This window comes from Xyrauchen texanus, chromosome 21, assembly GCF_025860055.1.
Source record: "Xyrauchen texanus isolate HMW12.3.18 chromosome 21, RBS_HiC_50CHRs, whole genome shotgun sequence".
NCBI lineage: Eukaryota > Metazoa > Chordata > Actinopteri > Cypriniformes > Catostomidae > Xyrauchen > Xyrauchen texanus.
The window spans coordinates 34,493,195-34,509,568 of NC_068296.1; the positions used below are offsets into that span (position 1 = coordinate 34,493,195).

General features: G+C 38.2%; 1 protein-coding gene across 2 annotated transcripts in view; it reads left to right on the forward strand.

Moving 5' to 3' along the window:
- The window catches only part of LOC127661925 (contactin-5-like), a 360,754-nt gene that overhangs the window by 281,528 nt on the left and 62,852 nt on the right, over window positions 1–16,374 (forward strand). For both annotated transcript variants that reach the window (XM_052152886.1, XM_052152887.1), the window contains exons 10-11: window positions 710–846; window positions 2,208–2,337. In XM_052152886.1, the coding sequence (XP_052008846.1) occupies window positions 710–846; window positions 2,208–2,337 (267 nt within the window). The remainder of the gene's footprint in view (window positions 1–709; window positions 847–2,207; window positions 2,338–16,374) is intronic.

Consider the following 16,374-nt stretch of genomic DNA (forward strand, 5'->3'; position numbering starts at 1 on the left):
CTTTGCTGTTTATCAGTATTAATAAAAACACTCCCCACTGTTTCTCTCATACATATTTATTGAGCAGAAAGGACAGTGTGACACAGGCCACCCATTATCTGCAGCTGTGCTTGATGTCTAGCAAAGTTTTATTGTGTTGGCACAGTTGGAGCAATAGTTGGGGGTCAGAGGGAAGGGTTTATGACTTAAAACTACAAGTGTTTTCACCCAGTATACACCAAAGCTCAGTAAGATATTGTTCTTTTTCTCCTTTTTTCTAAAGCAAGGCTTCTCTTAATCAGAAATGAATGCAGGCTTTTGAGGACAACTTGTTTATCTCGAGTGAAGTTTTGAATTTTAATTAAATGAATGTGTAATTAATTTAAAGACAGATAAACTTGCTTAAAAGATTTGATGTATGATTATGGGTATTTCCAATCTCAGGTGTAGCTGTGAATTTAATTTCCCTATTTGGACACTTTATTCACACTTACAAAATGTATGAGTGTCATTGCATTAGGATAACATAATATCAAGTCAGGAGGCATTTATTTTGAAGAAAGCTAGCATAAAACACAAACACTCATGAAAAAAAAAAAAGATAGGGAGCATTTTCTCCTCTTCTTCATTCAATGACATTCTGAAGTGTCCAAATGCTTTTTGGAGTGACTGTATATGAGAGACAGTATTCTTGCATGTGTTCAGTCTTTGGTCTGTATTCCCGGCACAGCTCTGCCGCAGTGGATCACCATGATAAATGATACTCAACTGGACAGCGGTGAACAACTCCAATGGGAGTGCAGAGCCACAGGAAAGCCAAGGCCCACCTACCGCTGGCTACGTAATGGCGAACCACTCAGCCCACAGGTAAACACATATTTACACAGATAACCGATATGAAGGAAAAATCACAAAATAAGTCTATTAAAATGCTATCTAGCTAGCATTTTAAGCCATCGCTCTCAATGTGAAAACTGTTCCAATAGGTAGAGATCATAATTATTAGTGATGTGCCCTATCGTTAGACTGGTTATCCAACAAGCACATGGGAAAAGTTATATTTTAAATAACTTGGACATAATGGACACATATACATTTACAAAACAATGATGAATCTGTGAAGTTAATATGACAAAAGTATAAACTTTATGAAGGGAAATGTGCACGTTGTGATCTCAAGTTCATATCAATGTATTAAAGTATTGATGAAACTACTTCTGATTTAAAAATGAATGTAATTTAAATGGGCAATTTTACTTTTTATTGTTGTTTTTTTATATCCCATCACAAGAGGGCCTGGGTAGCTCAGCGTGTATTGACGCTGACTATCACCCCTGGAGTCGTGAGTTCGAATCCAGTGTCTGCTGACTGACTCCTGCCAGGTCTAAGCAACCAAATTGTCCCGGTAGCTAGGGAGGGTAGAGTCACATAGGGTAACCTCCTCGTGGTCGCGATTAGTGGTTCTCGTTCTCAATGGGGCACGTGGTAAGTTGTGCGTGGATCGTGGAGAATAGCATTAGCCTCCAAGTGCTGTGAGTCACCGCGGTGTCATGCACAACGAGCCACGTGATTAAATGTGTGGATTGACTGTCTCAGAAGCGGAGGCAACTGGGACTTGTCCTCCGCCATCTGGATTGAGGTGAGTAACGGCGCCTCCTCGAGGACCTAGTAAGTAAGGGGATCAAACTTAAAAAAATAAAATAACAAATATCCCATCACAAAAGGTTTGCAACAGTTTCACATGCACTTTGGATAAGGTTTGTTATTTGTTTGATGATTTATGTCATCATTTAGTACTCTATATTCTTCCTGTATGTCAACAATGGTCTGATTTGCTTTTATTTGTATCTTTCCTGAGGAATTTGAGAAACATCTCAGACACTCATTCATAAATGCAACATAAATGAAAACTCCATTAAGTCTCCTGAGCTATGAAAGAGCAACCTCTGAACAATACAATGTTCCTCTGCTGGAGCTGTTTCACAAAACGCATCACACACAAACCTTTATGCAAACATTAACACTGACTGTCTTTCATAGTTAATGTCAGTATAAATTGTATTACATATTGAGTTAACTATAATGGAAGTCTGTCAGATTACATCACTTGTGACCTATAAAAGCCCCATGAAAGAGTCACTCCAGCAGGTGTATAATTAACATTAAGAACTTTGATTTGAGCAGCATTCTTGCAGGTGCTTCTAAAGCTATTTTTGACCTCCCTACAGAGCAGAGTGGAAATGGTGAATGGAGAGCTGATCATTCACAGGCTACAACAGGCTGATTCTGGAATGTACCAGTGCATCGCTGAGAACAAGTATGGAGCGATATACTCCAGTGCAGAGCTCAAAATACTAGGTAACTGCATTTACATTTACATTCGTTTTTAACTTTAAGGTAAGGTGTGTCATTTCGGCATTGCTAGCGGCACAAATAACAGCTGATTAAAACTAGTTCCTAGCTTAAATAATGGAAGGGTGGAATGTCCTTAAGTTCAGTCAGTATACTGCATGCACAGTTATTAGGCAAATAGTATTTCTCAGGATTCATTTTATTGTTGAAAAACACAATGCCCTTAGTCAATCCAACATGTTATTGAACCTCAAACCTGAATGTTTAACTAAGAAAAAGTTAGTTTTGTCTTTCTTAGGGGAATATAGTAGTGTGCACAATTATTAGGCAACTAAAATACAAAATAAATTTCTCCCAACTCAATAGTTTATTCTCAGTTTTTAGAGTAAGTGCAACAAATAATCTCTTCAATAACTGCCATGAGCCGTCCTTCCATGGAGTCTGTCAGTTTCTTGATCTGTTCACGATCAACTTTCGCTAAAGCAGCAACCACAGCAACTCCCAAATGCTGTTCAAAGAGGTGTATTGTCTTCCCTCACTGTAAATCTCACATTTGAGAAGGGCCCACAAGTACTCAGTAGGATTTAAGTCAGGTCCTCACCAATCCAAATCATTATTTGGGCATGTTTTAGGCCTTTGCTGGCTAGCCAAGCAGTGGAGTACTTGGATGCATGTGATGGAGCATTGTCCTGCATAAAGATCATGGCCTTCTTGAATGCTGAGGACTCCTTCCTGTACCACTGCTTGAAGAAAGTACTTTCCAGAAACTGGCAGTAGGTTAGGGAGTTGAGTTTCAGTCCATCTTAAACTCAAAAAGGTAAAATTACCTCATCTTTAATGACAGCAGCCATACCAGTACCCCTCCTTAACCTTGCTGGCACCTGACTCGAAGTGGTGCCCTGTGTCCATTAGTGATCCAGCCATGGGCCCATCCATCTGGTCCATCAAGAGTCACTCTCATTTCATCTGTCCAATAAACCTTTTCAAACATCTGTCTTCATGTATTTCTTTGCCCAATCTTGATGCTTCAACTTGTGAATATATTCAGTGGTGGTCGTGTGACCTTCTTGACCTTGGCCATTTCTCGGAGCACTTGGCACCTTGTACTTCTGGACACTTGAGGTAGGTTGCAGTTCTGGAATATGGTAGAATTGGAGGATAATGGGTTCCTGGTAGCTTCACGTTTAATTCTTCTCAAGTCTTTTGCAGTTAATTTGCACCTTTTCTTCTCTATGCATTTTTTGCACCCCGGTTGACTATTCGCAACAAAGCGTTTGATTGTCTGGTTGTCACGACTCAATAGTTTAGCTATTTCAAGAGTGTTGCATCTGTCTGAAATGCATTTAAAAAATATATATTTTTCAGTGTCAGTTAAATCTCTTTTTTGGCACATTTTACCTGAGGTAATAAAACTGCCTATTATTATGCACAACTTTATATAAGGTGTTAGTCACACCCTCCCTCATTACACAAATACATATAAACTCGGATGCTTATTGTATTCAATAATTTTCAGGTGATATGGTTTGGAGTTGGAAAATATGCATGAAAATAATGATAAGATCAGAATACTCACTTGCCTAATAATTGTGCACGCAGTGTAAACTATGGCTTATACTGTAGGTTCACCAGTCAACATATATACACCTATTTTCTTCAAACATTTATACACCTACTTTGTCAAACATTTAAATAGCCTTTCCTTAGTCGGTTGCTGGTAAGCTGGTCTTACTGCAGCTCATTATAAGAGCTTTTCTTTCCATTTACCCTCCTCCTCCCCAGCATCACTTGTCTAGATCTGCTTTTGCTGGGTGTATGTTTTTGTGATCTTGTGTATGTATTTGTGTTAGCCGCAGCAGTATGTACTACTGTACATGCTTGCCATGGCATGTCTGTGCAGCCCCCAACATTGTGCGTAAATTCCTTGCATATGCAACCAAATGTCACTTTATGCAACTAAAATATGTCTGTTATAAGCCACTGGCTATTAAATGCTCAGATTTCTCTTGCCAGTGATTGAGTTTTGTAGTGGTGAAGAACTTAAGCAGAGCGATTCTATTGCTGAATGAAAAGCAAGCATTTAAGAAGCTGGTTCAGTCTCATCTTTTACTGCATGTTGTATCTCACAAGCGCACTCTGAAGGAAATGTATCTTATCTGGCTGCAGTGGGTCTTGAGGTGTCATGGTCACCATTGCTTAAGTTAAGTCGTGAAATGCCATAGTTACCATTTATATTTCATTTAATGACGTCAACTCTGATTTTGCTTAAACTTTTCCAGGGACTATTTTCATAACATTCTCCTTTTTACAGCATGGCTACAGACCAGTAACACACCTGGTGGATGTCTACTAGAAGGTAACTGTGTTACTAAACTCGAGAGCTTGACGATTTAAATTTGAGAACTTGTACAATAAATATTTGTATACGTAAGTCAATACACATTGCAAATAAAAGTTTCATTTTGGCTCGTTCCGTGGATCCACACGCTTGTTTTATTTCATGTCTCTTTTAATATCCTTTCTGCCGTTGCTGATCAAAAAGTAAAAAATAAACATAAATTCTAATCTTACATTGCACGGATGAGGGGAAAAATCATTGTGCAACTTCTCTCTGTGCGCTGCACTAATTCAACCATTAACATATGCTTGCAGAGCTTCCGTTTTCTTAAAGAGACAGTACGATTTAAGTGCTTGACATACATATCAATGTATCTCAATGTAAACTGTACAAGTGCATAAAACAAACATGTAACAAAATGTAGTAATATAGTAAGTGTAATAAATGTGTAAATATAAATATTTAAAAGAATAATCATACATTTTTACATATTTTTACTTGATCAAACATTGTATGGCTCTAGCAGCATCTTTGCAGGGGTTTTTACAAAACCTAAAGTTTTACATGGTACTTTTGATATAGAAGCAATTCAGTAATTATTCTTATAATACAATTATTACATTTTGTTATATGTGGGATTATATTTTCATTATTAGGTTCCAACCTTGTGAATTATTTGCAAACAATATGCTTGTTTCATTACTATAAATGCAAGTTCATGACATCATATAAATTGATAGAATGTGAAATGTGTACTTAAAAAAAAAAAAAAAAAGATAAATTGTGAATGAAATGCTAAAAAGCAAAATATTAAATAAAATGTACAATCTGGCATACTACTCAGTTTACTTAATATCTTTATTTCAGTTTTCAGTTGCATTGTCGTCAAAAAGCTGCCGAGTGAAAATAAATATTTACTAGCCAATGGTGGTTCATTCTCCAACTTGTCCATAGAGGCTTGGTGTGTATGATCTAGCTGAACCAAGTGTGCACCAAGTCCAAACCTATTAACTGTCATTTTCATTTATAAACATCTAAAAAATAAAAAATAAATCTTTCCGAAAGTTGTCATGACTTGATTTTATCTATTAGCATTTGATTGGATTGTGAAAAATGGGGTACAGTATAACTGGTTAATATTATCTTTCCCCACCCACACACATTGGTTATATTAGCAGAACAAATAAGTATTCAGAATTATGTATTCTAGAGAGCCATGTAAAAATATTAATCAACTGACATTGCAGACACAATATGTTTTTCTGCCTACAAAAATATTTTGTTTACAATGTTGTAAACCATATAATTGGAATTCAACCACCACTGTGGAAGCTCATTTGGAACTGTAACATAGTTAAAACTTCAAATAGTTAAACTACAGTCAAACTACTGAACTACTTTATTACGCGGCAGATCAGAATATGCCGTTGCTGGTCCATACCAAATGACGTGTCCAAACCTTCTTTAGAAATTAAAAAATGTCACTTCAGAAATAGTGTCACGGCTTATGCTGTTTTGAACAAGTTATTGGATAAACAAGTATGTATGTGTGTGTGTGTGTGTGTGTGTGTGAGTGAGAGAGAGAGAGAGGCAGAGAGAAAGACAGGAGCGTGTGCGATCACCTGTTGCCACACCCAAGCAGAGATGCTGTCAGCTTTCTGAAGATCAGCCTTCTTAGTGGAAAAATAGTGTCCAAGCGGGGTATTTCGCGGTAGACGGTGAGCAAGGGTCGATCACTATAGAAATGTCCTCCGCCATTTTAAACAGCACCCATTGTGTAATTAATCAGTCTATTGTGTCTCTCAGCTGTGATGAAGTGTAATGCTGAAGTTGTTAGTTTAACGCCGTTTAAAGCTATTTCCTTGCTTTAGTAGTATATAATACGAGCGATCACGAAGATCTGTTTTATGTAGACACTGACTGATGCGGATTCACTTCACGTCACCTAACTGACTTTTATTACACATAAAAATTATCATTTGCCACCACCTGCTGGCTAACATATATAATGTAAAAAAAAAAAGATAAACAGTAGCTCTTAACACATATGCACTGCACTTTAGTTTAGAATGGCACGAAAACAAGCGGAGTGATAAACACTCATGGTGTTAGACCATCAGTGCTCATGGAACATCTCTTGTCCAATCAGATTCAAGGACCAGAACTAACTGTTGTATAGTTATAAATATACAGTATAAAAATCAGGTGACATTATTTAGGTGCAATAATATCACATAATTGTTACATATCTAATTAGAGTGACATCCCCCTATGAACATTAATCATGATTTTACTACAGTAACCATGGTAATCAAAAAATTAACTAGGGTTACTACAGTCATGATTACTAATACAGTGTATGGTAATGTCATGGTTGGTACTGTACTGTATATGTATACTACAGTAGTGTTTTAAAACCATGGTTAATTGTATCAAAACCATGGTTTCCACAGGGAAAAACTAAAACAAAACAAAAAACTACTAAAACCACTGTCATGGTTACTACAATATTATTACAGTTAAACAACGCTTATTTTTGTAAAGGCAAACAGGGTGACAACATTACATTGAACACATTTTTACTTACAATACTCTAATAAACTAGAAAACACTCTATTTTACACAACTGAATTGAAATATTTGTGATGCAGAATTTTTGAACTACTGTCTCCTTAAGATGAATTGCTTATGTTTTCTTATTCCTCTTATGTAAGTTACTTTGGATAAAAGCATCTGCCAAATGAATAAACATTAATTTAAATGTAAATTATAATGATAAACCGCACCAATTAACAAAATAGTTTGCTTAAAAAAGAAAGCCCTGCTGAGTGACTCTAATTAAGCTTCCTAAGCAACCAATTAGCCCGGTTGCTAGGGTGGGTAGAGTCACATTGGGTTAACCTCCTCGTGGTCGCTATTAATGTGGTTCTCACTCTCGGTGGGGCACGTTGTGAGATGTGCGTGGATACAGCAGAGTAGAGCATGAGCCTCCACACACACTAGGTCTACATGGTATTGCACTCAACAAGCCACGTGATAAGATGCGCGGATTGGCGGATCCGCCATCCGGATTGAGTCACAATGCCACCACAAGGACCTAGAGCGCATTGGGTATTGGGTGTGCCAAATTGAGGAGAAAAGGGGAAAAATTATACAAATAAAAATACTCCACAGCACTGAATTATATGTAGCAAACACATACCAGCAGAGTGCTATAAACAGTAAAACGTTTCAATGCTATCATACAAAATATCAGCACTCTTGAAGTGCCACTTGTCCAATCAAATTAGTGAACCGGACCTAACTTAAACCGCAATAAATAAAAATCAAAAGGAATAGGCTACAACGGCCCTCCAACAGTTTTCTGATGTTGAAAACCCGGACACGTCGTAAAATGACGCCGTTCTACATATCTCTGAACCGGAGCGTGTAGCGTTGAAATTTCACGTCTCGGGTAAGCTCACGCCGCGAACGGGTCGAGAGTCGAGACCGCAATCAATAAAAATAAAAAGGAATAGGCTACAATGGCCCTCCAACTGTTTTTTTAGGTTTCAAAACCGGACGCGTCGTAAAATGACGCCAAAGGTACACCCGGCACGTCAATAAGCGACGCCAAGGGGTCCTGCCCTAGCGTCCGTATGTAACGAGTTGGGGTGTGAGAATGTGTTGGCTAAAGCAGTTAAAAGCAGACAAAGCAAAAATAGTAATGAATGTACTGTCTCAGGAAAATAAAGGTACTGTTTATGGTGCAATGGCTATCGCTGGGATGGTGCCCTCAATGGGACCTTTTTTGTAGCTCTAGTTAAAATGTATTACTTGTTTAAGAGACCTAATTTTCAGGTAAATGTATGTTTTGTTCCTCTTGGAACCATACACTTTCGGCCAACACACACAAACAGCTTCTAAGCTGGGATCCCTCTTGACTGCTGCTGTCTCCTCTCCTTAAAAGCCCAAATCACTCCTCAATGAAACACAAGACAGGTGTTAAACACAGGTGGCAATCATTTTACACTCATTTTCCCAGCTTCACTCTCCAAAGCACGATGCTCTGCCACACGCTGCCTCCACACCTTTGTGTCCTCTTAAGTGTGTAAATATGTGCCTAAATCAAGGGTACCACCTCAGTAACAGCTTTCTATCTTAAACAGTACCTTTTTTTCTAAAGAGTGTATAGAAGAGAATGATGTCTGGGTGAACAATGTTCAAAAGGCCATTTAACCCCATAGGTAAAGCTTCCTCACTCTTTCTCTCTGTGAGCGATGAGCAGGCCAGCTATTGACAGGTAGCTTTTATTCACACATAATGAATAATCCAAACAGCCTCAAACAGGCATTGTAGAATGTCAACAAAGACAAAACAAGGCCAAGTAGCAATCAATTTCTGTTTCCTTTCATTCCTTTGTAATGGGACTGAAATGTCTACTGGCAGCACATTTGAAGAAGAAAACTTTAGCGATATTGAGCTAGGTGTCCACAAGGATCAGCAAAAAGAAGTCTTCACAGAGAAAGCTGTCACAAATAGCCCACTTTTCTGCAGAAAAAAAGCAGACTAGACAAGATAATAATAGAAAGGGACAGATGGACAAAAAAGTTATGTTAACTTGGCTTGTTTGTCAGTCTCAAACATGTTTGTGAGTTGTTTATAAAAGTGCAGTCACTCTGCATCTCTAGATGCCCAGGACAAAACAAAGGAGAGATGCAAACTGGGATTGCGTGTTTACTGGAGACACCCTCATTTTCTCCCTCATTCTCCCACACATTCAGAGACGCGTGTGGTCACCTTCTCGATGCTTCCTGTGGGTCATTTTCATTTACATTCCTCATTATGCACTCGTATTTTGTCCATGGGGTGACAAAATAAACACAAACAAATGACTCTTGCTTTTGACAGGATTCATGTTACATTGAAAGCCTCATGACTTACTTTAGAAGAGAAAAAAAACTCTGTCGAATACTTGATTCTGATTGGTCAATCACTGCAATCTGATGTATTTCCAAATGGACCAGATTTGTCAGTGAGGAAATAAATTACTTTCAATAAAAATCTCATCAAACATTTCTTTTAAGGAAAACATGACAACATAGATGAAAAATAATGTAAACACAAATCAATATTCATGTAGTCATGTCTGTTTATTTATTGATTTATTTGATAAGACATTGACAACAAAATAGACATTATATATATAGAATATAATGTAATATAATATTATAAAATATAATATAACAGTGTTGTAGTCAAGTCACTAGAGTCGAGTCTTCAGTGCTCAAGTTTGAGTTCCGAGTCCTTGTCTATGTCATAAAATAAGCAAACAATCACAGTTCTGTTGCCATTTTAAGTTTATTGGCACACACACACACACACACACACACATTCAGCCTTTCAAAGTGAAAGAAACCATACACCATAACAATACCATCTCAGTAGGTTTTTTTTTTTAGCCCCCTTTCTCCCAATTTTGGAATGCCCAATTCCCACTACTTAGTAGGTACTTGTGGTGGTGCGGTTACTCACCTCAATCCGGGTGGCGTTGGACAAGTCTCAGTTGTTTCTGAGACAGTCAATCCGCACATTTTATCACGTGGCTCGTTGTGCAAGACTCCAATAGGAGGTTACCCCATGTCACTCTACCCTCCCTAGCAATTTGGCCAGTTTGGTTGCTTTGGAGACCTGGCTGGAGTCTCTGGATTCGAACTTGTGACTCCAGGGGTGGCAGAGGTTTTCTTAATGTTACTTGAATGGTTGATATTTATTTTAGAAACTTTAAGCAGATTTCTTCAACTGTTTAATTGTCTTGAATAATTACTTGAGAAAATTATTTCTATCTATCTATCTATCTATCTATCTATCTATCTATCTATCTATCTATCTATCTATCTATCTATCTATCTATCTATCTATCTATCTATCTATCAATCATCACAATGTTGTATATATAGGCCTATACAATAATCAAGGAAATGAAAAAAAAGATTGAAAAAAGAAAAACAGTGCCCTCTTGCCATTTATTTGAAGTTTTTTTTTTTTTTTTTTCAAGTATTGTCCTCTAGTGTTATATTATCAATTCATTATAATTCAGGAGTTGGAGCAATTCTCATGATTTTTCATGGATGGATGGGATGTTTGTCCTTTTAACAGTGGGATTAATGAACAGTTTTAGCCTGCATTTGTGATAAACTCGCATCACACAAGCCAATCGCTATATGCAACTGCACCTGTCATAAACACATGAACACACGCCAACATGATCTTATGTTCCTGTTATAATTAGAACTCATACTAATGATTTACTCTGCATAACGCGGCGGCTCATTTTTGCTTATCGTTCATACCGTTCGGAATGTTTCGCGGCCGACCCACCAATCTGCTCGGTTCTACCGATGGCCATTCTGCAACCTGATCGGCCCCAAAGTGTGTCGGCCCACCAGGACAATGCCCAGTATGCCAGATTACCAGTCCAACCCTGCTTAGGGTCACTACTTTATTTTAAGAATGAATAATAGTACAGAGAATTATTTATTTCAGCTTTTATTTCTTTCATCAGATTCCCAGTGGGTCAGACATTTACATAAGATTTGTTAGTATGTGATATCATTGCCTATACATTTTTTAAATTGTGTCAAACATTCTGAGATGCCTTCCACAAGATTCTCGCAATAAGTTGCTGTAATTTTGGCGCATTCACCCAGACAGAACTGGTGTAACTGAGTCAGGTTTGTAGGCCTCCTTGCTTGCACACATCTTTTCAGTTTTGCCCTCAAATATTATATCAGATTGAGGTCAGAGCATTGTGATGGTCACTCCAATACCTTCACTTTGTTGTCCTTAAGCTATTTTGCTACAACTTTGGAGGAATGATTGGGGTCATTGTCCATTTGGAAGAACCATTTGTGACCAAGCTTTAACTTCCTGGCTGATGTCTTGAAATGTTGCTTCAATATATCCATATAATTTTCCTTCCTCATCTATTTTCTGAAGTGCACCAGTCCTTCCTGCAGCTAAGCACCCACACAACATGATGCTGCCACCCCCATGCTTCACAATTGGGATAGTGTTCTTCGGCTTGCAAGCCTCACCATTTTTTCTCCAAACATAACAATGGTCATTATGGCCAAACAGTTCAATATTGGTTTCAACAGACCAGAGGACATTTCTCCCCACGTGCACTTGCCTATTAGAAGCTAATTGTCAAAAGGCTTGACATAATTTTCAGGAATTTTCCAAGCTGCTTAAAAGCACAGTTAACTTAGTGTATGTAAACTTCTGACCCTCTGGAAATGTGATATAGTCAAATAAAAGTGAAACAATCTGTCTGTAAACAATTGTTGGAAAAATACTCGTGTCATGCACAAAGTAGATGTCCTAAACGACTTGCCAAAACTTTAGTTTGCTAATATTAATCTGTGGAGTAGTTAGAAAACGAGTTTTAATGACTTCAACCTAAGTGTTTGTAAACTTTTAACTTCAACTATATATATATTAATATTTATATGTATATGGGTCGTTCTACATATTTTACATTTGTATTGCATTTGCTCTGTATCTGAAATTTACAAATTCACTATGGGTACACTGTCACGAACCCCGCTCCCTCGCTCCGCCCCCTCGAGCTTCCACGCTCGTTCCGCCCCCTCGAGCTCCCGCGCTCGTTCCGCCCCCTCAAGCTTGCACGCTCTTTTTGCTCGCTCAAGCCCTCACGCCCACTTTGCTCCTACTCGCTCATATGCTCGTAGGCAATCTCCCTTCCTCGAGTTTCTCACGCGTTTCCAATCCCCCAGAACATTATGACCACCTGCACTCGCGTCATCTGCACTCCTGCACATTAGTTTCACCTGCACTCGTCTCATCACCTGTCATGGTTTACACCTGCACTCGTCACTATATATCACTACCCTTTCGTCTCACGGTTGTTGGTTATTGTATTTAGTTTCCGTGTCTTTGCCCCCGCTAGTCTCGTCTAGTTTTGACCTCCTCTCGTTCACCTCTTAGCTTGCCAGCTCCCCTTGTTCCCCTGTCTTTTGCTTCCACTTGTTATTCTTATTCTGATTACCCCGGCTTTGACCCCCTATGCTCTCGTTGACCTCTCTCTCCTGGATTTGCCCCTTTACCCTATCTTGATTCCCCGGCTTCGATTTAACGCTCACCCTGACCATTCTTCACTGGATTTGCCCTGTTTTTGTACTGTTGCCTGCTTTGTTGGAATAAAGCAGTTTTCTCCGACATTGTGACTGTCTCGTCTTGTGTTTGTGTGTGCGGGTTACATACACTGAAATCCTTGAATTAATTTGCACATAATATTACTTATTTGTTGTACATGTCAAGTCACTTAATGACAATTTTAGCAAGTATATTCAGGTATGTTCAGGTTTCAGGTATGTTGTGGTCTGGTGTACGTTCACCTTCAATTGACTTACAAGGTGGAGTTGCTTCCCTGCAGAAGGTCTCTAGCTCTTTCTATGCTTTCTTCCGTGCCCAACGTTTTGACTTATGCTCCATCTTGCACGAGTGTATCTCTTCTCCTTGTCAGTAAAGTCTTTTACATTTTTTTAATTTACCCTCTTGTTTTTGTCTTAAAGGTTTTATTCTCTTTCATTTTGTAAGTATTGTTTATATCTTATGGCGTCATCCCTGATCCTCCGCCTTTATTCACATGAAGATGAACTCTTGTGCATTTTTGCATCTCTTGTGTATATCTGCATGTATCAGTCTACAAGTAAAAAAATACATATATTTACACTCACTGAGAACTTTTTTAGGGATATTATGGTCTTAATAAAGTGCCTGATGTGGTCTTCTGCTGTTGTAACCCATCCGCCTCAAGGTTCAATGTGTTGTGCATTCTGAGATGTTATTCTGGTCACTACAATTGTACAGAGTGGTTATCTAAGTTTCCATAGCCTTTCTGTCAGCTCAAACCAGTCTGGCCATTCTCTGTTGACCTCTCTCATCAACAAGGTGTTTCCATCCGCAGAACTGATGCTCACTGGATGTTTTTGTTTTTGGAACCATTTGGAGTCAATTCTAGAGACTGTTGTGTGTGTAAATCCCAGGAGATCAGCAGTTACTTTTTGTGGAATTCTGTGTTTGAGTTATTCCAGATGTAATGGGACCCCTGTCTTCCAAACAGTTCCACTTTGAATTCATCAGTCCACAGAACATTCTCCCAAAAGGTTTGAGGATCATCAAGGTAGCAAAATTCAGACAAGCCTTAATGTTCTTCTGGTTTAACAGTTGTTTTCACCTCACCACACTTCAATAGGTGCCATATTTTCCCAGTGTCTTTCTGATAGTGGAGTCATGAACAGTGACCTTTATTGTTTTCTCTTGGCTTTATTGTGACTTCCTGGATGAGTCGTCGCTTTTCTCTTGGAGGAATTATGGAAGGTCAGCCACTTCTGGGAAGGTTCAATACTGTGCCAAGTTTTCTCCATTTGGAGATAATGGCTCTCACCGTGGTTCTTTGGAGTCCCAGAGCCTTTCAAATAGCTTGGTAACCCTTCCCAGACTAATGTATTTCAATCACCTTTTCCCTCATCATTTCTGGAATTTCTTTCGACCTTGGCGTAGTGTGCCACTGGGTGAGACCTTTTAGCTAACTTCATGCTGCTGAAAAAGTTCTATTTAGGTGTTGATTTGATTGAACAGGGCTGGAAGTAATCAGGGCTGGGTGTGTCTAGTCCAGCTGAACCCCATTATGAATGCAGTTTCATAGATTTGGGGATTTAGTAACTAAGGGAGAAATACTTTTTCAAACAGGCCCAGTTGGTATTGAATTACTTTTTTTTGCTACAATCAATAACATTATAATTTTGAACAGTATTTTGTGTTTACTCAGATTGCCTTTGTTTTATGTTATATTTAGTTTTAATTTTTGAAACAATTTAGTATGAGATATACACAAAAACAGAAGAAATCAGTGTAGGGGCAAATACGTTTCCACAGCACTATATATATAGTGTCACGGATGTCTCTTGCTTCTCATTGACACATGGGCGCCCTTGCTAAATTGAATCTGAAATTCATTAAATGTTCGCTTTATAACATGAAATTCCCTGCAAGCTGGGAGTCATTGAATATTCTTCCGCACTGTTCCATGTCCGTCTGGCTGCAAAGTGCTTGTTTGGGTCTCAGGAGTGACAATCAGAGAGAATGTTTTTAGTTTTTTCGACCCTCCTTTTCTTAAAAAAAAAAGGTCAAAATATGGGTGTGGCAGGGCGGAGGGCGGTACACACCCGGTCCCTTATCAGGCTAATTAAGCCTTGGAGATGGATAAAGGCTAATGGCAGACGGCGGTGCGACGAGAGAGAGATCGTTTACGGACATGTCCGTTAACGATCTCTCTCTCCCGCACGATCCGCTGCAGTTGACCTTTATCCCTCTCGGGAGGCTTGATTAGCCTAATACAGCACCGGGTGTGTACGATCACGACCCAGCCCAGCTCTCCGCCCTGCCACAATGGGTTACAGTGAGGCACATACAATGGAAGTGAATGGGTTAATGAAAGTGAATTTCAAATTTTTGGAGGGTTGAAACACAGAAAAATGTAGTAAGTGACTTTATCTCACTAAAATCACTTTTACATGCATATCCTTAGTATTATGATTATACTTTTGATTTTTTTGTATTTTAATGTTCAAAAGTTGACTCCCATTCACTACCATTATAAGTGCCTCACTGGAACCAAGATTTTTGCTCTTTTTAAAGAACATTTTCAAAATACATTTTTGTGGTGAAAAAAAATTATATTTTGCCACCAATGCTGTCAATTGAGCTCAACTTGTATTGAACCCGGAATATTATTTTAATAAAACACATGAAATGCCTCTAGTTCATGATTTATGTCAAATTAAAGCATAAAGACAAAACATAAACGCACACACACGGCAGCTGCATGTGGCTCTCTCTCTCTCAAACTGCCGCATCCAGCTGCCTTTATCCCTCTCCTCGGCTGATTAGCCCGATTGGGTGCCGGGCAAGCGTAGTCACAGAGATTATGTAATTTTGCTTCAGTCTGCTTTGTGTTTATATTCATTACTTGTGTTCTCACTTTCCTTGTCACACTGATGTCAAAAGAATGGTGCTACTCCGAGTGGTGTCCCAACTTGCCTAGTCCTTGTTACCTAAAGTTCTACTCTATTCAGGTCTTCATCCTCATTCACAGCATAGATCATATAATAAAGCCTAATTACCATTAAACCATATTTAATTTTATGTACAGGTTTTTGTATGTTGGCAACTCATTAACCCTTCTACAGTCTTCATTACAGGCTGACACTCTTAGTATTTCCAGTCAAATTTGACCAGATAGTGTAATTCATGTATTTATTTTTTTTTTTTTTTAAATTAAATAAAAGTAACTTTACTAAAGTATTTTTTTTAAAAGTAGATCCTTTTGGAATTGTATGGTATTTAGACCTAATTTACATCTAAATAAATAGATTACACCATTTATTTCCATATAAAATAAACACATTTATATTATTTTCACTTAATTATAAAATAACATGTCAAACTGTGTCATGCATTTAGATCTGCTGTTATATACTGGGAAAAAAATATATATTTTCCTGAAATGACAATAATAACCAGTAGATGGCTGCAGACCCATTTTGTTACAAAGTTAATTTTTATGAATTTGGATTTATATTTAGATATTATCAAAGACTATTATTTGTAAAAGTTTAGCATTTTTTATGTTTGCAGTC